This window comes from Nymphalis io, chromosome 7, assembly GCF_905147045.1.
Source record: "Nymphalis io chromosome 7, ilAglIoxx1.1, whole genome shotgun sequence".
Lineage (NCBI taxonomy): Eukaryota > Metazoa > Arthropoda > Insecta > Lepidoptera > Nymphalidae > Nymphalis > Nymphalis io.
In genome coordinates this window covers 6,755,188-6,772,506 of record NC_065894.1, presented here as the reverse complement: position 1 = coordinate 6,772,506, position 17,319 = coordinate 6,755,188, and the positions used below count along the sequence as shown (strand labels likewise).

The 17,319-nt window shown below is 31.7% G+C and overlaps 1 protein-coding gene across 2 annotated transcripts in view; it reads right to left on the bottom strand.

The window, feature by feature from the left end:
• LOC126769657 (uncharacterized) overlaps positions 1-17,319 on the bottom strand; it is a 205,942-nt gene that overhangs the window by 146,054 nt on the left and 42,569 nt on the right. For both annotated transcript variants that reach the window (XM_050488542.1, XM_050488543.1), the window contains exons 2-3: positions 2,649-5,391; positions 1,884-1,983 (exon numbers count right to left, since the gene is read on the bottom strand). In XM_050488542.1, the coding sequence (XP_050344499.1) occupies positions 1,884-1,983; positions 2,649-5,348 (2,800 nt within the window). In that variant the 5' untranslated portion in view covers positions 5,349-5,391. The remainder of the gene's footprint in view (positions 1-1,883; positions 1,984-2,648; positions 5,392-17,319) is intronic.

The window sequence follows — 17,319 nt, the reverse complement described above, 5'->3', positions numbered from 1 at the left end:
TTGAATAATAGAATCGAAAAAGAAACCTAACATGAAGCCAGGCTTATAATAAATTAATTTAATGTAATAATACGCAGCATGCTTAATATAATTAAATTGATAAATTGATTAAATATGTATATATATATATATAATTTAATGAGTGGCGATAAAAATACGAATATAAGTAGCAATTATTTAACATTACAAGACTCATACAGTACATTAATGCCTAGAAAATGATGAAGATAAAATAAGTTTGGTTAAAACGTACTAAATTTAACCTAAAATGTATGTTACAGAAGAGTGAACAAAAATGTACTAAAGTGTGCGTCAATCAGCTTCAATAGTGCTGATTTGTAGTTTACGATGACGGCGGAGATAAGTAGGCGATCTTTAATATTATGAGTATGGGGGTAACTTGGCTTCTTGCCACCGTTGGATTGGCACTAATACGTTCTCGTACGGTTAATAAGAGGGATACGGTATGTTATAGGTATGATTCTAAAATGATAAATACAACACAACTATAAATAATAAACGATTCATACAGGATCGTGTTTTGTTTTGATTTTCAATAAAAAAATATATTTACTTATTTAAATTTTATATATAAGTAGCTGTCCGCATTAATGATTTGTGATAATTGAACTGTATTAAAGTTGTAGAATTTTTTTCCTTTTTTTAAACATATTATAGATGTAGCTTCCATAATTTAGGAGACGTACCAATCTCTTATACCAAATTTTGTATATATCTTTTCTGTATCGGCAGCAGTCGCTTTGAAAGCGCCTGAACGGACAATTTTCTCTCCGACTACATCGGCATAGAAGGCTTTATTTAAAAAAATGTATGTAAACTATTAATTAACATACAATAGAGCCTATATACGTCCAGAAGTTAAAAACTAAAGTCATATAAAAGTTTCATATCAATTGAATTAGATTTTTTGCGTAAAACCGGAAAAATAAACAAACAAAACTTATAGTTTTTTGTTTGTAAAAAGCTTCAATCATATAGATTATAAGTAAAAACATTATCAACACAACTTCGGTAAGGGTCCGCGTTCGCTTCGCTTGAAACAGTTATTCAGTTTATTGATTTCTTTAAAAAGTTTGAATACCAGGTATTATACATGGTATATATGTATGATACTAATTCTTACGAGATTAGTAATATAACAAAAATTAAAGCGGCAAAGTTCTGGTTTTTTTTTCATTAGAAGTAAATAATTTGAGAAATCTGACATATAAAGCTGTTTGTCGTTGAACAAATCGTTAAAAATTCCGAAACTATTCCAATTCTAAGAAGTCGAAGTGGTTTAAAGAGTTTAAATGTTGAAGTAGATTAGGAATTTATACGTCTTTTATACGCTTGAATTCCCGTTTATAGGTCAAATCTGTTATAAAATATTCTTAAAGTAGGTTAGGATCTTTAATAATAAATCAATTCTGGGTTTATAAAATATTCAAAGGAAAGTATACGAAGAATCTTATAAACATATGTAAGAAAAGGCAATAAGCAAGGCAAAACAATAAAAAGTAATTGTCAATTGACGCCTTTTGGCAGCAACTGCTAGAACATTAGATGGTGAATTAGAGGGAAGCACGAGAGAATAATATTAATAGGCGTTATGATATTCGCAGGAAGCGACTCTCGGGGCCAAGACTCCATATTGACATCTGTACGGTTGGCATTACGCCAACGATTCTGTGTAGGTTTATCGCATGAGTATAATTTTTAAACAAATTATATTTACCTAATTATATATATATTTATCCCGTGATTCATTTCGACGGGCATAATTAATTATTATCGATTTTCACAATCGATCGATGACTGTACTAGATTTGTATGTTGAATAGATCGAGAATATTTATATTTTTAAATATTAAAAATCTTACCTGGATGCGGATGAGAATGCGTATGTTCAGCAGGAGGCTGCATAGATGATAATGCAGAGAGAGGTGTATAACGAGATCCGTCTTCTCGAGAACAGCCATCCTATAATAAACAGTATTCGTTTGATATTTTTCTTTCAACTTACATTAAAACATACAAAAGTATTTGTTTTCCGTTCGAAGCCATATTATTTCAAGGGGAAAAACTTTGAACAAGTACTTGGAAAAATAAATTCGAAACAAAGGGGCGACTGCTATTAGATGGTTTTAACCGAAAGTAATATTATTGCTTAATGAAATATATTACTATTTAGCCCTTTGTTGAATAATTAATCAATAAAATTATATTATAACTACAATTTTTATCCAATAAAACAAGTATCTTTTCGCACAAGAATAAACTTCTCCCAACAGTCAAAAGTCGTCATTATTAAAAACATCATAAAGTTCCCTTTTCTGTACACAGTCTTTAGAGTAGGTGTTACGATGAGGGATAACATGCGGATGAGGTCCCGAGGCGTGTTTAAGTAGAACTTACTTCAATACCGCGTATTAATGAGGCTCGAAACGCCTGCGTAACCATCTTTATTATTCTATATATGCCAAAGTGATGTAAGATTTATTGACTTTAGGGCAACTTTAAATTAAACATTCGAATACACTCAACAACTCAAAGTATGAATCCAATAATTTCATTATTAAATTTTTAACTTTAAATTAACAAATGCTTGGAATATGTAAATCAGGGCTTATGTTACATAATCTTACCTTTTCGCAATTAGCCGTTGCTGTAGTTTGAGTATGGCTTGTTGATGAGATACGATATTGCATTCCCGAGACAGTACAGAATCCTTCATGATGATGGGTTGAGTATACACCTGTTATTGTTACATCTGTGTCTTGATTGACAATAACCTCAACTTTTTGCTTTCTATCCTCAGTTAAGCTACAATCCTCGCTCTCTTTTTTAGTCTCTTCGTTTTTTAATTCCGACTTCACGCCGGAACTTATCACGTTTTTTGGCTTCTGGGAAAAAGACTCATCACTACAAGAATCTGAAGTAGTTTCGTCTTTGTTAGATTTTGGGGAACGCTTTTCATAACTTGCAGCTAAAATAGCTGTAGCGTTTAAGCTAGCCATTCGCTTTTGAACCACCATATCTTTAAGATCCATTACGATTTCGTTTCTATTACGTTTTTTCTTAATTGGGACTCCAGCAGTTTTTTTCATTTTAGGGGGAGGTTTATCTGAATCAGATTTTCCTATAGATGACTTGGTTGTTATTTTCTTTTTGTCTGGCGTAGAATTGCTTGACTTTGACTCTAGTTCGCTATCTTCACTGGATGAGGTTGAAGATTTTGGGTCCCAATATTTACCGGCACTTCTTATTCCAGGTACACCTCGTAATGTTCTTTGAGGTGGATTATCGTCAGAGCTTTCGGAACTTTCTTTATCTTTGTCATTTCTATTTTCATACTCGGATTCAGAAGTACTCTCTTGTTTCTCAGTATCTTTTGGTTTTACTTCCTTCTTTTTAGGCAACGAAGCTTTAGATGTACTTGGAATAACTGGTCTTTCAACAGTTTTCATTAAGCCCAATTCCATATGGGTTCTACTTTCATTCTCATATAAGCAATGTACCTTAGCTAAGGCGTTTAGCGATGCCATTCTATGCTTTTTGGGACCTGTCCACATAGATAATAATTTTAATCGCCTTTTGCTAGGTTTTTCATTACCCAACAGAGCTGATGTATCTTTTAAGTCAATCAAAGAATCTTTTGAAAGTTCTTTTAGCTCTTTCGAAATAGTCTTTTTTGCGCTGTCTGTTATTCTTTTGTATTTTTTATTTTTAGTCTTTTTAGTTTTAGAGCTGTCAGAATCTGAAGACTCTTTATTATCATTATCATCATTTGATTCACTCACACTTTCTTCGGAAGAAGTGTAGTGAAAAGTTTTAGTATTTAGGGAAAAGGTTGATGTATTAATTTCCTCATCAGATAAGCAACTTTTTTTCTGTTGCTTTTTAGATTTGCTAACAGTTTTCTTATAATTACTGGTTTTAGTCGCAGGCTTTACCTCTTTTTGTGTAGACGTTTCTTGATCAAGAAACTTAATCGGACTAAAAGGTTTGCCCGTTATGCTTGATTTTCTTGCAACCATTTTATATGATTTACTTACAATGGGTGGTTTATCAGCTACTTCTTTCTCACTCGTGAATGCGCTAAAATCTAAACCAGGCGGAACATAATTTGTAGTATTCTGACCCGTATTTAAATCTTCTGACCGTTTATTGGCTTTCAATTGTTTAACTACCTCTTCAATGGGTCTATGTGGAGAGAACTTTTTTCTTTCTGAATCTGTCTTTTTGTCAATAATGGTACCTTTCACTCTAGCTATGGGACGCACTCTTCCTATATTTTTAGTGATAGGAGATCTAAAATCTGAAAGAATACTTTTTGGCGAATCTACTTTTTCAGTGAATGTATACACGTCGATTTCCGGACCTTGAGATACGAGATTGTTTGATGTATTTTTTTCCTTATTGTTGTCATCAGATTTTAAAGATACAAATCTTTCGGAGACGCTTAAGTTTCCTTTCGAATTTTTGCAACATTTAACGTCTATGTCAACGGTCCTTGGTGACCGACTAGAGGTGAAAAATTTAGGCGGTCGCTCAGTCTCGACTTTTGGTGTTTCTACTTGAGCGTTTGGGTTGGTTGAAAGATTTTGTGTAGAGTTTTTAAGTATATTATTTTCGTTTCTTTCTGATTCCCCTACCTTTTCAGTTTTAGTATCCGACTGAAGTGATAAAGCCTTGCCTTCTTTATTATCAGTTTTAGCAGAATTACTAACATTTTCAATGGTAGTAGTATTGCAACTTTTTTCATCTTCATTTTTTTTACCTTGTTCACAATCTTTGTTCGAAAGGGAACCTTTTTTCTTTTGATTTCCTAAATTACTTTTTTTCAAATTTGCCTTAGCTGCAGGTTTTGTAATTTTTGTTGATTTTTTAACCGCCTCTAAATTAATTTTGTACTTTATATTATCATTTATTTTATCATCTTTTTTTAATTTTAAAGTTGCTTTGTTTTTCTTAGTTAATTTAAGTGGCTTTTTAGTAACAACTTTTTTAGGTACTTTAGCCTTATCTTTCGTCTCTTTAGATTCTTTTTTCGACTTTTTTGAGGGAGAATCTTCTCGAGATGTATGGGCTTTGACGGGTAAAGTTTTTGCTGCTTCACTTGATGATTCATCTTTTTCCTTAAGTGAGGGCTCATTGTCATTCTTATTGCTGGTTGTATCATCGCCCGTAGCTTTTTTAGAGCCCTTTGGTGTAGTTTTTGGAGGAAACTTAGCTTTTTTCGGCGTGGCTCTTTTTTTCTTTACTTGTTTAGCAGTAGTTGCTTTAAAAGTTGTCTTTCCCAATGCTCCCTTCTTAGGCGAGGGTTTTGCAGCTTGTGACCGCATTGTCCGCTATAGTCATTGATCGACTGATGATAGAGTTCACATTCTGAAACAAATAAACAAAATATTTAGGCAATATTATGATTGTAATTTATAGATTTTCCACATCAAACTTACATATATTACAGCTGATTGTGATATAAGTTTTTACGATGTAAATATAATTAACTATGATATACAAGACGGCATGCGAGAATTATATTCTTATAATATTACATGCGAAGTTAAGATTTTGTCGAAACCTATTGAAATAATAACATAATCAACTTGACAATTGTATATATATACTTGTATATTGCAAAATATTTATATTAACTGTAAGTAATATAACAGTTATTAGAAGGGTTAATAAAAATATAGTCGTTCCGAGCGATGATAAATAGAAAAAAGTCATAGATTAATAGGTTTGTGACTCATACATATTTCCAAAGCATCTATTAGCTAGCTGCGTAGCTATATACTGTATGCGTTGTATTTATCTGTTTTAAATAACACAACTTCCAACATTGTTTATTTATTCGTAAAAAAAGGAGTTTTAGGATCACATTTACATATGTTTCCTTAGTTTATTTTTTGTCTGAACAACCTTCCATATTGACAGCGCGTTTTAGCTCTTACTGGTGGTAAGTAGGGCTTTGTGCAATTTCATCTGGGTAGGTACCACCCACTTATTAGACATTTTACCGCAAAACAGCAGTATTTGGCATTGTCGTGTTCGGTTTGAAGGGTGAGTGAGCCAGTGTAAATACAGATACAAGGGACAAATATATGTAAGCGATGATTAACATTTCTTATAATGCCAATTTCTATGGGCAGTGGTGACCACTTACCATCAGGTGGCCCATATGCTAGTCCGACTACTTGTTGTTTTCTTCAATTCACATAAATGTAAAAACTTTAAAAAACCAAAGTATATCAGTATAATTTTATTTATAACTGTGTCTAAGTTTCTAAATGTATAAAAAGTCTATTATTACAATCGTATATGTATATAAAAAATTGAAAAGTCAAGATAATCGGTCAGTGACATTACATCTAAGATAAAATCAAAAAAGTATGTAAGCTGGATAAAAATTCAAGCTTCACATAGCTTACAACTGTCGAAAAAGAGCTCTCATACACATAAGCCAAAGTCTTTGATCGATTTCAAGAGGAGCTTAAAATTCACATTTAACTGAGACTAAAGACGTTGAGTCCTATATACTTATGTCAGTCACTATTAAGATATATATTGTTCGTCGAATGAGTGGTTTATATTGAGATCAAACATATAAATGGTGACATAAAATAATTTCAGGTTGTATTTAAAGGACTTACGTTAAGCATTGGTACTACCCTTCTTAGCATTTTAATTACCCTTCCTAGGAGGTTTGGTATCAAGCAGGTAGGCCGCCATAAAGGCTATAGTTATTTAGGTGTACATAAATCCTTTCTTTACAAAAAAAACTCTTTTAAGAACCTAAGTTATATATAAGGTCAGTTTATAGAACTAGATTTGCCACTTGGACGACAATTTGAGACTTTTTTGATAGTTACTCTTCAGCGTTTTTTGGTTTTGTTAATGACTTTACAGTACAATGCAGTAGTGTGTATCAAGATATAATTAATATAAAACAAAACTAAAATTTCAAAAAGATACGAGTAAAAATGGTTGTAATAATATTAAAGTTGACTAAGTTCCTCGTCTTTTTAATAGGAATTATGAAGTTTTACTAAGTGGTTAGAGAGTGTATAAAAATGTTTATAAAGACCTACTAATTAAAAAAAACATATAATACAATGACATGTACAAATATACAGCCATATAATATAATATTATTACCGTTAACTACTGTTTTAAAGAAATTGTTCAATGTCATTGTAATAACTTAACAATTGCGTTTGAGCATTAAAGCTTACTTGTTTTCTATGTAGTCTTCTTCTCTAACATGTACAACTAATAAATAAAAAAAGTCGCAGGTTCGACCCTTACCCCTTAATCTAGATTTAGGGGTAGATTAAGGGGTAAGGGTCGAACCTGCGACTTTTATTTATTTATTAGTTGTACATGTTAGAGAAGAAGACTACATAGAAAACAAGTAAGCTTTAATGCTCAAACTAATTTAGAAGCTCGAGCTTCTTATGGAAACCAAAAAAAAAAAATACAAAAGGAAACTTACTCTCTCTTACTCGAGCTTAATTGCACTAAGTGTAAGCACTGTGTTCAAGGTAACGGATGTCAGCATAATCAAATGTTGATAAAATAATAGTTCGTGCTATCGCAATCATGGTGGAAATTAGTAAGTCATTAAGTAATCAAATTGTTAATATTAGATAAAGGCCCAATAATTTATTGACTCTGATGAGTTAATAACGGAATATGTATATCAATTACATACCAATTACTTAATTATAGATAATTACACTTCATAATCTAAACGACCTGTTATCGCGACTTCGTTTGCGTGGGTTTAAGATATTATGGTAATAGAGTTAGTTTCTTAATGGGAATTGTTGGGTTTTACATTACGGCTTAAAATTTATAGGAGTCCAAGACATAAGTCATTGTCCTGTTAGAATTCATTAAGCTATATCCTATTCCTAATAACCACTAGAGGAGTAACGATAAATAAGCAACTTTGACATGTTATTGACGCTATATCATTGATCGAGGTCTTAAATAACCTACGTTTTTCATAATGGATTCGCGAAAAAACGGCGTCTTGAATGTCGGTGAAGTTGATATCGAAACTTTGGAAGTAAAATTAAAGTGTTTATAAATAGTACAATGGAATAGTGTTGTATTATAAAAACATATATTAATGAAGAACTGTTTGTAGTACATAATATAGCAGACCTATAAGCAAATCGCATATCGCATTATCCTTCCTTCTTCCTCGAATGAAATAGGCTATAAACAAAAAAGGTCAACAATTATATTTTTTGCCTAAGAAATGCTTTCACTAGTAGTAATAGTTTTATGCAGCGTATATTAACACATCAATACAAATTCAAGTACACGTTATTATTATGTAAGGAAAGATAAAAACGATTTCAAGCAAAGCCCACTTCAAACAGAGTATATGATTTATATTTCAGCATTAATTTTGAAAGATTTAAAATTCATTTGATTTCAATGTAAAAATATTATGCCATTGTTCGAAAGTATTTTATCCAATAGTACCGTGGATTGTAACAGATTTTATACAATAGTTAAATTTGAATATCACTGAAGTATAATGATACGAAAAACTTATATTTCTTTTATAAACAAGGTTTTCTATTAATATTTGACGGTTTTCATAAAAAACCGAGGAGTTATCTATTTGAAATCTATTTGTTTGTAAATATTGCATGTAGTTCGGAGACAATGGAACGATTTGATATTTAGCAAATGCGTCCAACTTTGTAAGCTTGGATTACCGTTTCAAGTAATATCTTCGCAATGCTTTGAGCTATGACGTATAAAGGCCAGAACGGCGACACAACGATATATAGAAATTGTATTGTGCGAATTCCTTACTATTTCTAACCATGTAATCATTACTTGATCTGTAACTATATAGCAAATCATCTTTTTATCGGCGTAACCCTTCTTTGCTTATCGGCAGTGGTCGTGCCAATGAAATCGTAGATCTTCTTTGAAATATACATATGTTATAATAAAACAATGCTTCATGGTACAGCCTGTTACAGTTTTATATAATAATAACAAGATTTTATATTACTTCACCTGTTATGATGTCTAGGTCTAATCTTACTAGATACCAAACCGCTTAACTACAAATATATATATGCTATTTTTAATACGTATCATAATTTGTGTAAGGTGATACAAAGAATCACCGTTAAACGATTAGCGCTTCCTTAATGAAATAAAAAAGTAATAATCCCCTCGGTCTTTCATCGTCCGTATATAATTGAGAAGATCAAAACAAAATAAATAGAGATTAATAAATATGACTTTGTAAGTGAACTCTGCTTTGATTTATCGTTGTTTTATTTATTTGCTTTTATTTCTGGTACCTATACTTACAGAGTTTATAACGAAGTCCTAATTTTAGGAATTTTAAAATTAATATATATTCAATTGAATTGCAAGTTAATACGTACGAATTATAAAATATTTATGACATTTGATATCTATAAAAATACAAAAAAAAATGTTTTTAAATTTCAATAGAACCATCAGCTTTACTTACACATTTTAATATAATAATTATAATTATTATATTTACAAGTGTGAGGTTGTCGTCGTCTGGGTAAATACCATTGACCCTTTAGTTAATCTACGTCCAATATTCAATACATATACTCGCCAAACATGATATACGACGCATGGTTGTAGGTTATCCTAATTTATATTAAAATTACGAAAGTGAGTTTGTTACGCTTTTACTTGTTAACTACTCAACCTATCATGAAATTTTGAGAAACAAAAGAACATAGGGTACATATCACCACCCCCATTTCATATTTCACATAATCTCCAACGTTGTACATATATGTACTGTCCTGCCTTCTTACTATAAATAAAAAAGAAGGTACTTCTAAATGATATCACATTCATAGAGAATGATATGACATAAAACAATAAGTTAACGACGCTCTTCGTGGCTACCCAACATTCATTAGATTAACTTGACAAGAGCCGGGCTCATCGCTTAATTATCACGTTTCACGACAGAACACAAATCATCTTTCTTTGTCTCGACCGCCAGCTCTACTTGATAACTATTATAATTGTATTACGTTTAATAAAGAATTAATTTGATCTCGCGTCATAATTTCCAAGTTGAAATACAATTTTATTTGAACTTTGAACTTCATTTGTATAATCCTCTTCATAATTCAATTAACTTTAATGTTTAGTAGGTATACTTTATTAATATATGAGACGACCTCTTTACTTCATACAATTTAGAGATGGTTTTACAGGTACTCTCATACAATCTGCAATACCCCGCGGGTAGTTTTCATTTTCAAAGACGTTTTTATTTATTGTACGCGATGAGCAGACTGGCAAATGGGCCACCTGATGGTAAGTGGTCACTACTTCCCATAGACCTTACATGCTAGCCAGTCTTGGTAATGGTCAATGCGCAATCAACCTTGGAAACTGTGCGTTATGTCCTTGGTGCCTTTAGAACACTGGCTAACTCAGGGCTTTTATGACGGAACACAACACGAAGTATTGATGATTGGCTTAACAATCTATACGAGTTGGTGGTACCTACCAAGACTGGCTAGCACGAAGCAAACGCGTACGCGTACACGTAAGCGTACTAAAGTAAAGTTTGGATAAGTGCATTTTATTAGTATATATATTGACATAATATACTGAATATCCGCTATACAAGAAATGCGCTTCATCATTTCCAACCCTAGAATACTTTAATTTACTTTTATATAAAATGAATTTAAAAATATATTCTCATCTGCCTGTGCTTCTGAAAATATGAGAGTAACAAGATTATTGTAGCTCGATTCAGGTCAGCAGGATTTCGTGAGCGCGGAATTGAATGTGAAATTGAAGTTCTGGGTCCACGGAGAACACGTTAAGTTGTCACACAACTGTCAACGCGATGTCAAATGACAAAGTTAACAGATTTAGGGTTGCCAATATTTGTAGCTTACATAAATTTGAATATGACATAAAGAGGTCATAGTTAATATTGTTTTAATCGTTATTTATTCTAAGCGTTTCTTTTAAAAATAAATCGATTTGCGCTAGGCACACTTGACCGTTACTTTTTTTTGCATTAAAACGATACATACATACATATGAGTTACATTCAAATTAGACCTTGTAATTATAGCTTTTTAAAAATATATCTTTTTATAAAGGAAACTATATCAGTTAATATCAAATACAAGAGTAATAAAATCGACGAGACAGTTTGTCGCCAGAGAAGTCGAAGGCGCGTTTTATAACAGTATTTATAATGAATTGCTCGAGCTATCGATCATGTTTAAGCAATATTGTTTTAACAATTATTTCATAAAATCATTCTTTTTGACACGGGCGGAATTATTTTTTAATTTGATTTTATTTACAGGAAATAACATCGTATGGATGGTTCTTTAAAAATAAGGATCCTAAGTTTTATTAATAACAAACAAAAATTAGATACTATTGTTAAATAAAAAAAATACATAATATTATGAAAAATTGTTAAAGCAATATAGAATTAAATAAATTATAAAAACAATTTGATCTGAATCTGGGCGTATTTAAAGCTCAAAGATTAATTTTATTAGATGCAAAGAAATAAGTATACATAAGACGTGCATCGTTAAATGTATCTGTTCTTTTTAAATAACTTTTGTGCGAAGGTGTTTTTGTAAACTTAATAAAGAACATCAGATTAGATGGATGGTCCATTTATAAAAATGGCTGTTGGCGGTTGAAGAATAAAAGCCGAAGACCGGAGTCATTTGCACACTTTGGTAACCTATGCCTAGCATAGCATATTCAGTTGTTTATAAACGCACTGATGATGATTATGTAAAAGTTTCCGTTCTCGGCTTAGCTCGCGTGTGAGGGGGAGGGGGAGCATGTTAAGTATCCTTTGTCCTTTTCTGACACCCACTTTTTTCTTTATGATCATTGGTTGATTAGTTAAGACGTAAAAGCATAACAGACAAACAAATTCACTATCACATTTATAATAATAATAAGAAGGATAATAATGGATTACATTTCGTGTAGTTCAATTGAATTTTATGAATGGCATTGTAATTAAAGTTGAAATATACAATAACGAATATTCTGAAACTGAGTGCGGCGCGCCGCGGCCTGCATTGCGTTGTATGCACAGACTTTATGCATATGTATGTATCTGGGGTTATATGAGTATTTGAAAGCAATGTGATCCTGTAAAAATAATATTTTAAAGCTTTCACTCTGTCTGAACATTAATCTCTGTCACCCTTATAAAGAAGCTATATTTAACTTTAATATAAATTTATATGGTAACATAAAATACATATAAATCAGCATAGAGACGTTTTTGCGTTTGTAGTAGTGAAATACAAACATTAAGCACGAAATAAACCAGTTCGCGCTAGCTAACACGTGCCGCGAACTCTCTCGTAAGTAGCGTTAAAAGTGTCACTTTGTTTATTATTTTCTTCCTAATTAGTTCATAACATTATATGTGGGTAAAGTGAAAATTTACGTCACAATAAATATAAATAATATATTAACATTAGCTGAGGAAAAATTGTAGAGGGATAGGAAAATGTTTGTCTACATGTTATTGCAGAGTAAAATTAACTTCAGGTTAAAGACGAGGCTTTAGATACAATATTAGAACGGATTCATTAACATAAATGATTTAATGAATGAAAGCGAAGATGAGGATGACTACGAAATGTTCGGAGTTGAAGAAATTTATGACTAAAAAAAGCACGTTTAATATTAAGTTTCTTTTAAAAATATATAAAAAGTATTTGTTTATTAATTTATCTGCTAACGGTAACTACAAACGTCTCTAAGTGATTTGGCTGTACCTATACAAAACTAAACAAGTGTGTTATTATTTTTGTGTCAAATAACTGACGCCTAACTTCACGTTACGATCTAAAGGAGCGAAGAAGTAACCATAAACGTCAACTATTCTGGAAACAATTTGAAAAAGGAATGCTCTACAATCCACATTTAACGTGGTTGAAATCTCGACGAGCCTCGGTGTGAGTAAAAATATCTATGATTACGATGTCTCAAAAATTTTAAAAAATACGATTGCACTGCAAAAACAAACTAAACAGGAATGGTGTATGATTACGATACCTCATATATTCGAATCTGTTTAGGCATTCAAAAGTTATGGTGGTGTAAAAACACTCACAAACATACACAAAGAATATACTTATAAAGGAAAAGGCAGGTATATGGATTTACTTTTTAATTATTTACAAACACTACCTCTAATATAGTTTATTAACTTTAAAAAAATTCAAGCATAGGTAGCCAAACCTTTACAGCAGTTGAGCCAAATTTCATAAATAATATTTCTCGCCGGGCCTCACTTTATTTTTCTTTTTTTATATATTGGTGTGTTTATTAATAATAAAAGAAAAATGAGCCAACAAATAAAACAATAAAATAACCAAGAGAGGTACAACAAATATTTATTAGACATTTTAGTTTTATAAATAGGAGAAAGAATTTTCTCAAATAATCCTATAGAATGAAACTTGCGAATACCATGCAGCTGTGTTTATAATTAATATTTATGTACAACAGATAAATCTACAGATATATTATTATTATATTAATCTCTGTTCAGTCTCTGCACATCCTTACCAATTAACTGTCAATTTCAAACATTAATTGTAATAAGCACCTCAAACAAATTATTCGCAATTGACTTCCCACCTAATATTAATTGAGATAGATGCTACATAACGCCCGGAGCGCAGTGTCAGTTAAATCACATTACAAGGGGCGCTATGGGTTTAGTAAACACGAGGATTTATTAATTTACTAAACACGGCGTGTGTACGCCTATTTATTGTCTTTAACGTAATTTAAATGTTGACAAAATTTTATAGATTGTTCTTTTAACACGGAATATTTTTGAGGTTCTATGCCAAAAGGCTAGAACCCTGTTACTAACTTACTTTGCCTGCCTTTCTGCCACAATGTCATAAGGCTAGAACCCTGTTACTAACTTACTTTGCCTGCCTTTCTGCCACAATGTTATATCATTAGAACCGTAATAGCTAACTGTATTTTAATAAAATAGTTTTTATAATAGCGATAGCAAGACAATTACAAGTAAGTCTACTAAACTCTACCTAAAAGGTATTGTTGTAATAAGAATGCTTTAGTGCGAGCGTTCATTATTATAATAATATCGTCTGGGTAGAATTTAGTCTGTTCACGCTTTCAATTTTTCTATAATTTTATTTACCCGTCGATGCAGACGCAAGCATTTTTAATACAAGAACATTTTGACTTATTATTTTATTTCCATAAATCAGAACAATTCATTACAAAAAAATAACTTCGAAATGGGATGTTAATAATATTATAAACAGCTCATCTCAACATTGGTTACAAAAGAAAATACAAATAATTAACTAACATTAGCGAATAAAGAGTCGCCTTTCATAATAAAAAATATATATTCGTATTATATATCTACACAAATTATTCCATAATGTTCAGCGTGATTTGTTCAAGTTTCACTGACATATAGTTTTTTAAAATTTTATCCGTATTATGATATAATTGCAATTTTACAATTTATATTCAGTAGGTCTGTTTTCAACAGCCTGTGAATGTCCCACTACTGGGCTAAGGCCTCCTCTCCCTTTTGAGGAGAAGGTTTGGAGCTTATTCCACCATGCTGCTCCAATACGGACGAATACTCATGTGGCATAATTTCAATGAAATTAGACACATGCAGGTTTCCTCAGGATGTTTTCCTTTACCCACAAGCACGAGATGAATTATAATAAAAAATTAAGCACATGAAAATTCAGTGGTGCTTGCCCAGGTTTAAACCCACGATTGTCGGTTAAGATTCACGCGTCTAACCACTAGGCCATCTCGGCTTTTCAACTATCATAATAATGCAATGTTAAGATTTAGAAGTGGTTGTAAAAGACCGGATTGTACTACTACCTACCTACTATAATAACATACATTTTGAATAGAATTAAATTTAGTATATATATTCTATCAGTGGTACATCTTTTTGCAGACCGTCTTCGTCCAGTAACAGTCACTTATTCATGATTTTTTGCCGCCTTTGCCTATTATTATTATTATATAAAATATGCCAATAGATTAAACAAACTCAAAAATGAAACTTAAATTTGATTATACAATCGTTTTTTTTTTGAAAAGGAGATGATTTCTAAAGTCTTTTATATATATAACGTGAAAGTTGTTAAAGAATAGTCAAAAAGGTTATTTCTGTATCGGACATAAATACACCGATATAACAGCTCGCGCGTGTCCATTATTAAAAAATAAGCAATAAATCGTTCTTCGCTACCTTTCTCTTACTGTCAATGAGAACCAATTCAATTGAGAACTCCGCTATCGTATTTTTACATCGCCCGATAAGATCATTATTTATTGATGATTGTGTGAAATAAAAATGTTATCCATTTCAGTTTCTCTCCTATAATTGTACTGATGTGTGCGGTCGTGTCATTATAAAACGGTTGATTTTACTTTTGATAAATACCACTACTGCATTATAATTGTAATTATGGTTACTGATATACTTCATAATGACTAAATTTTTTGACTAAAAAGTTGTTATTTTTTTAATATTCTGATCAATTTCGGCACGGCAGACGTTCTCAATCATATAACCAGTGATGTAATAGCGTGTACACAAATAGCTGTACTCACCCATAATTCTCATAATCCTATGGGACGACAATCTGACACGACCGGATAGACTCCAGGCAAGGACTGTAAACATTACCAACATCCAAGCTTCGGGCTGCTGGTAACGACGAGAATTTCTTGACAGAAAAACTCAATTACTATTAATGGTTTTACCCGGGGTTTTAACCCTGGGCTTCTGGATCTGCCCTATAAACGAGCCAATATACTAACGAGGCATCTTCTCAAATATGAGAACATAATAAATTAGATAAATGTATTTATCGGCTATATTTTGGGAACTAATACTTTTATACTATTAGTTTTGTACGGTTATGTCAACAACAAACGAGGCGGTTGTTTATTAAATAAATATTAGAATCATAATGAACAAACAGAGTTATTTTCTCAGTGTAGGTTACAACTGACGATGATACATTCTTTAGTCGAAGTGAAATTCATCATTAAAAACTTTCTTTATTATTATATATTATATCATATCATTGTATATCATCATTCATCATCTCATCAAAAGAAAGAAAATTATATATTTATGAAATATGACATTGATTATATATAAATATCGTGTAAATATATTAAATGTCTGCTTCCGTTATACATTTGAAGATGAAATTGATATAAAGAAACACGAGGCTAAGTACGATGATGCGGAGCTATTCTTACACGCAAATCCTAGAACGATATGAATACACGAGTGAGATAGTATGAGAATTATCAAAGATAAAGTGAGAGGTATATATAATTTATTACGTTGTAGTTTTAATATCCGATGGACGGTCAACGCAACCGGTTGCACGAGCCGCTGGTTACTTAATTGCGTCGAATTCATTTCCCTGCACTTGGTTTTGTTTGCCGATATTGGATTCCGGAAAAACAGGCATGTTTTTCCGATTCCTTCTTGCAAATATGAATAATACGCTGTATTTTTATCGTATTATTTTTCGTACTGAAGTGTTTTTTCAGTAATTATAAAAATAAATAACTTTTGATTTTTTCAATAATTATTGGTACCATACCGGATCACGTTCGCTAAAATGTTTTTTTTTGTTTATTTTCATTTTTAAAAGCTTTCAATAGGTAATTAAATAAAACTTTAATTTATCTTGAAACATGAATGTAAATTTTATTGGTTGTTTAATGCACTTAAAATCTCGCTGTTACCTATTAAACGTATTACTGGTGGTAGGGCTTTGTGCAAGCTCGTCTGGGTAGGTACCACCCACTCATCAGATATTCTACCGCAAAACAGCAATACTTGATATTGTTGTGTTCCGGTTTGAAGGGTGAGTGAGCCAGTGTAATTACAGGCACAAGGGACATAAAATCTTAGTTCCCAAGGTTGGTGGCGCATTGGATATGTAAGCGATGGTTGACATTTCTTACAATGCCAATGTCTAAGAGCGTTGGTGACCACTTACCATCAGGTGGCCCATATGCTCGTCCACCTTCCTATTCTATAAAAAAAAAAAAAAAAATTAAAGCAATAACTTTCTCTTTGACTAAATTTATTCAGCAAAAATATCTTAAAACGTAATGTAGCGAGTTTTGGATATGAAACGAGCATATTAATGAAAACAGTTATACTAGTAGAAATATAAAAAAAAGCTTTTTCCAAAACAA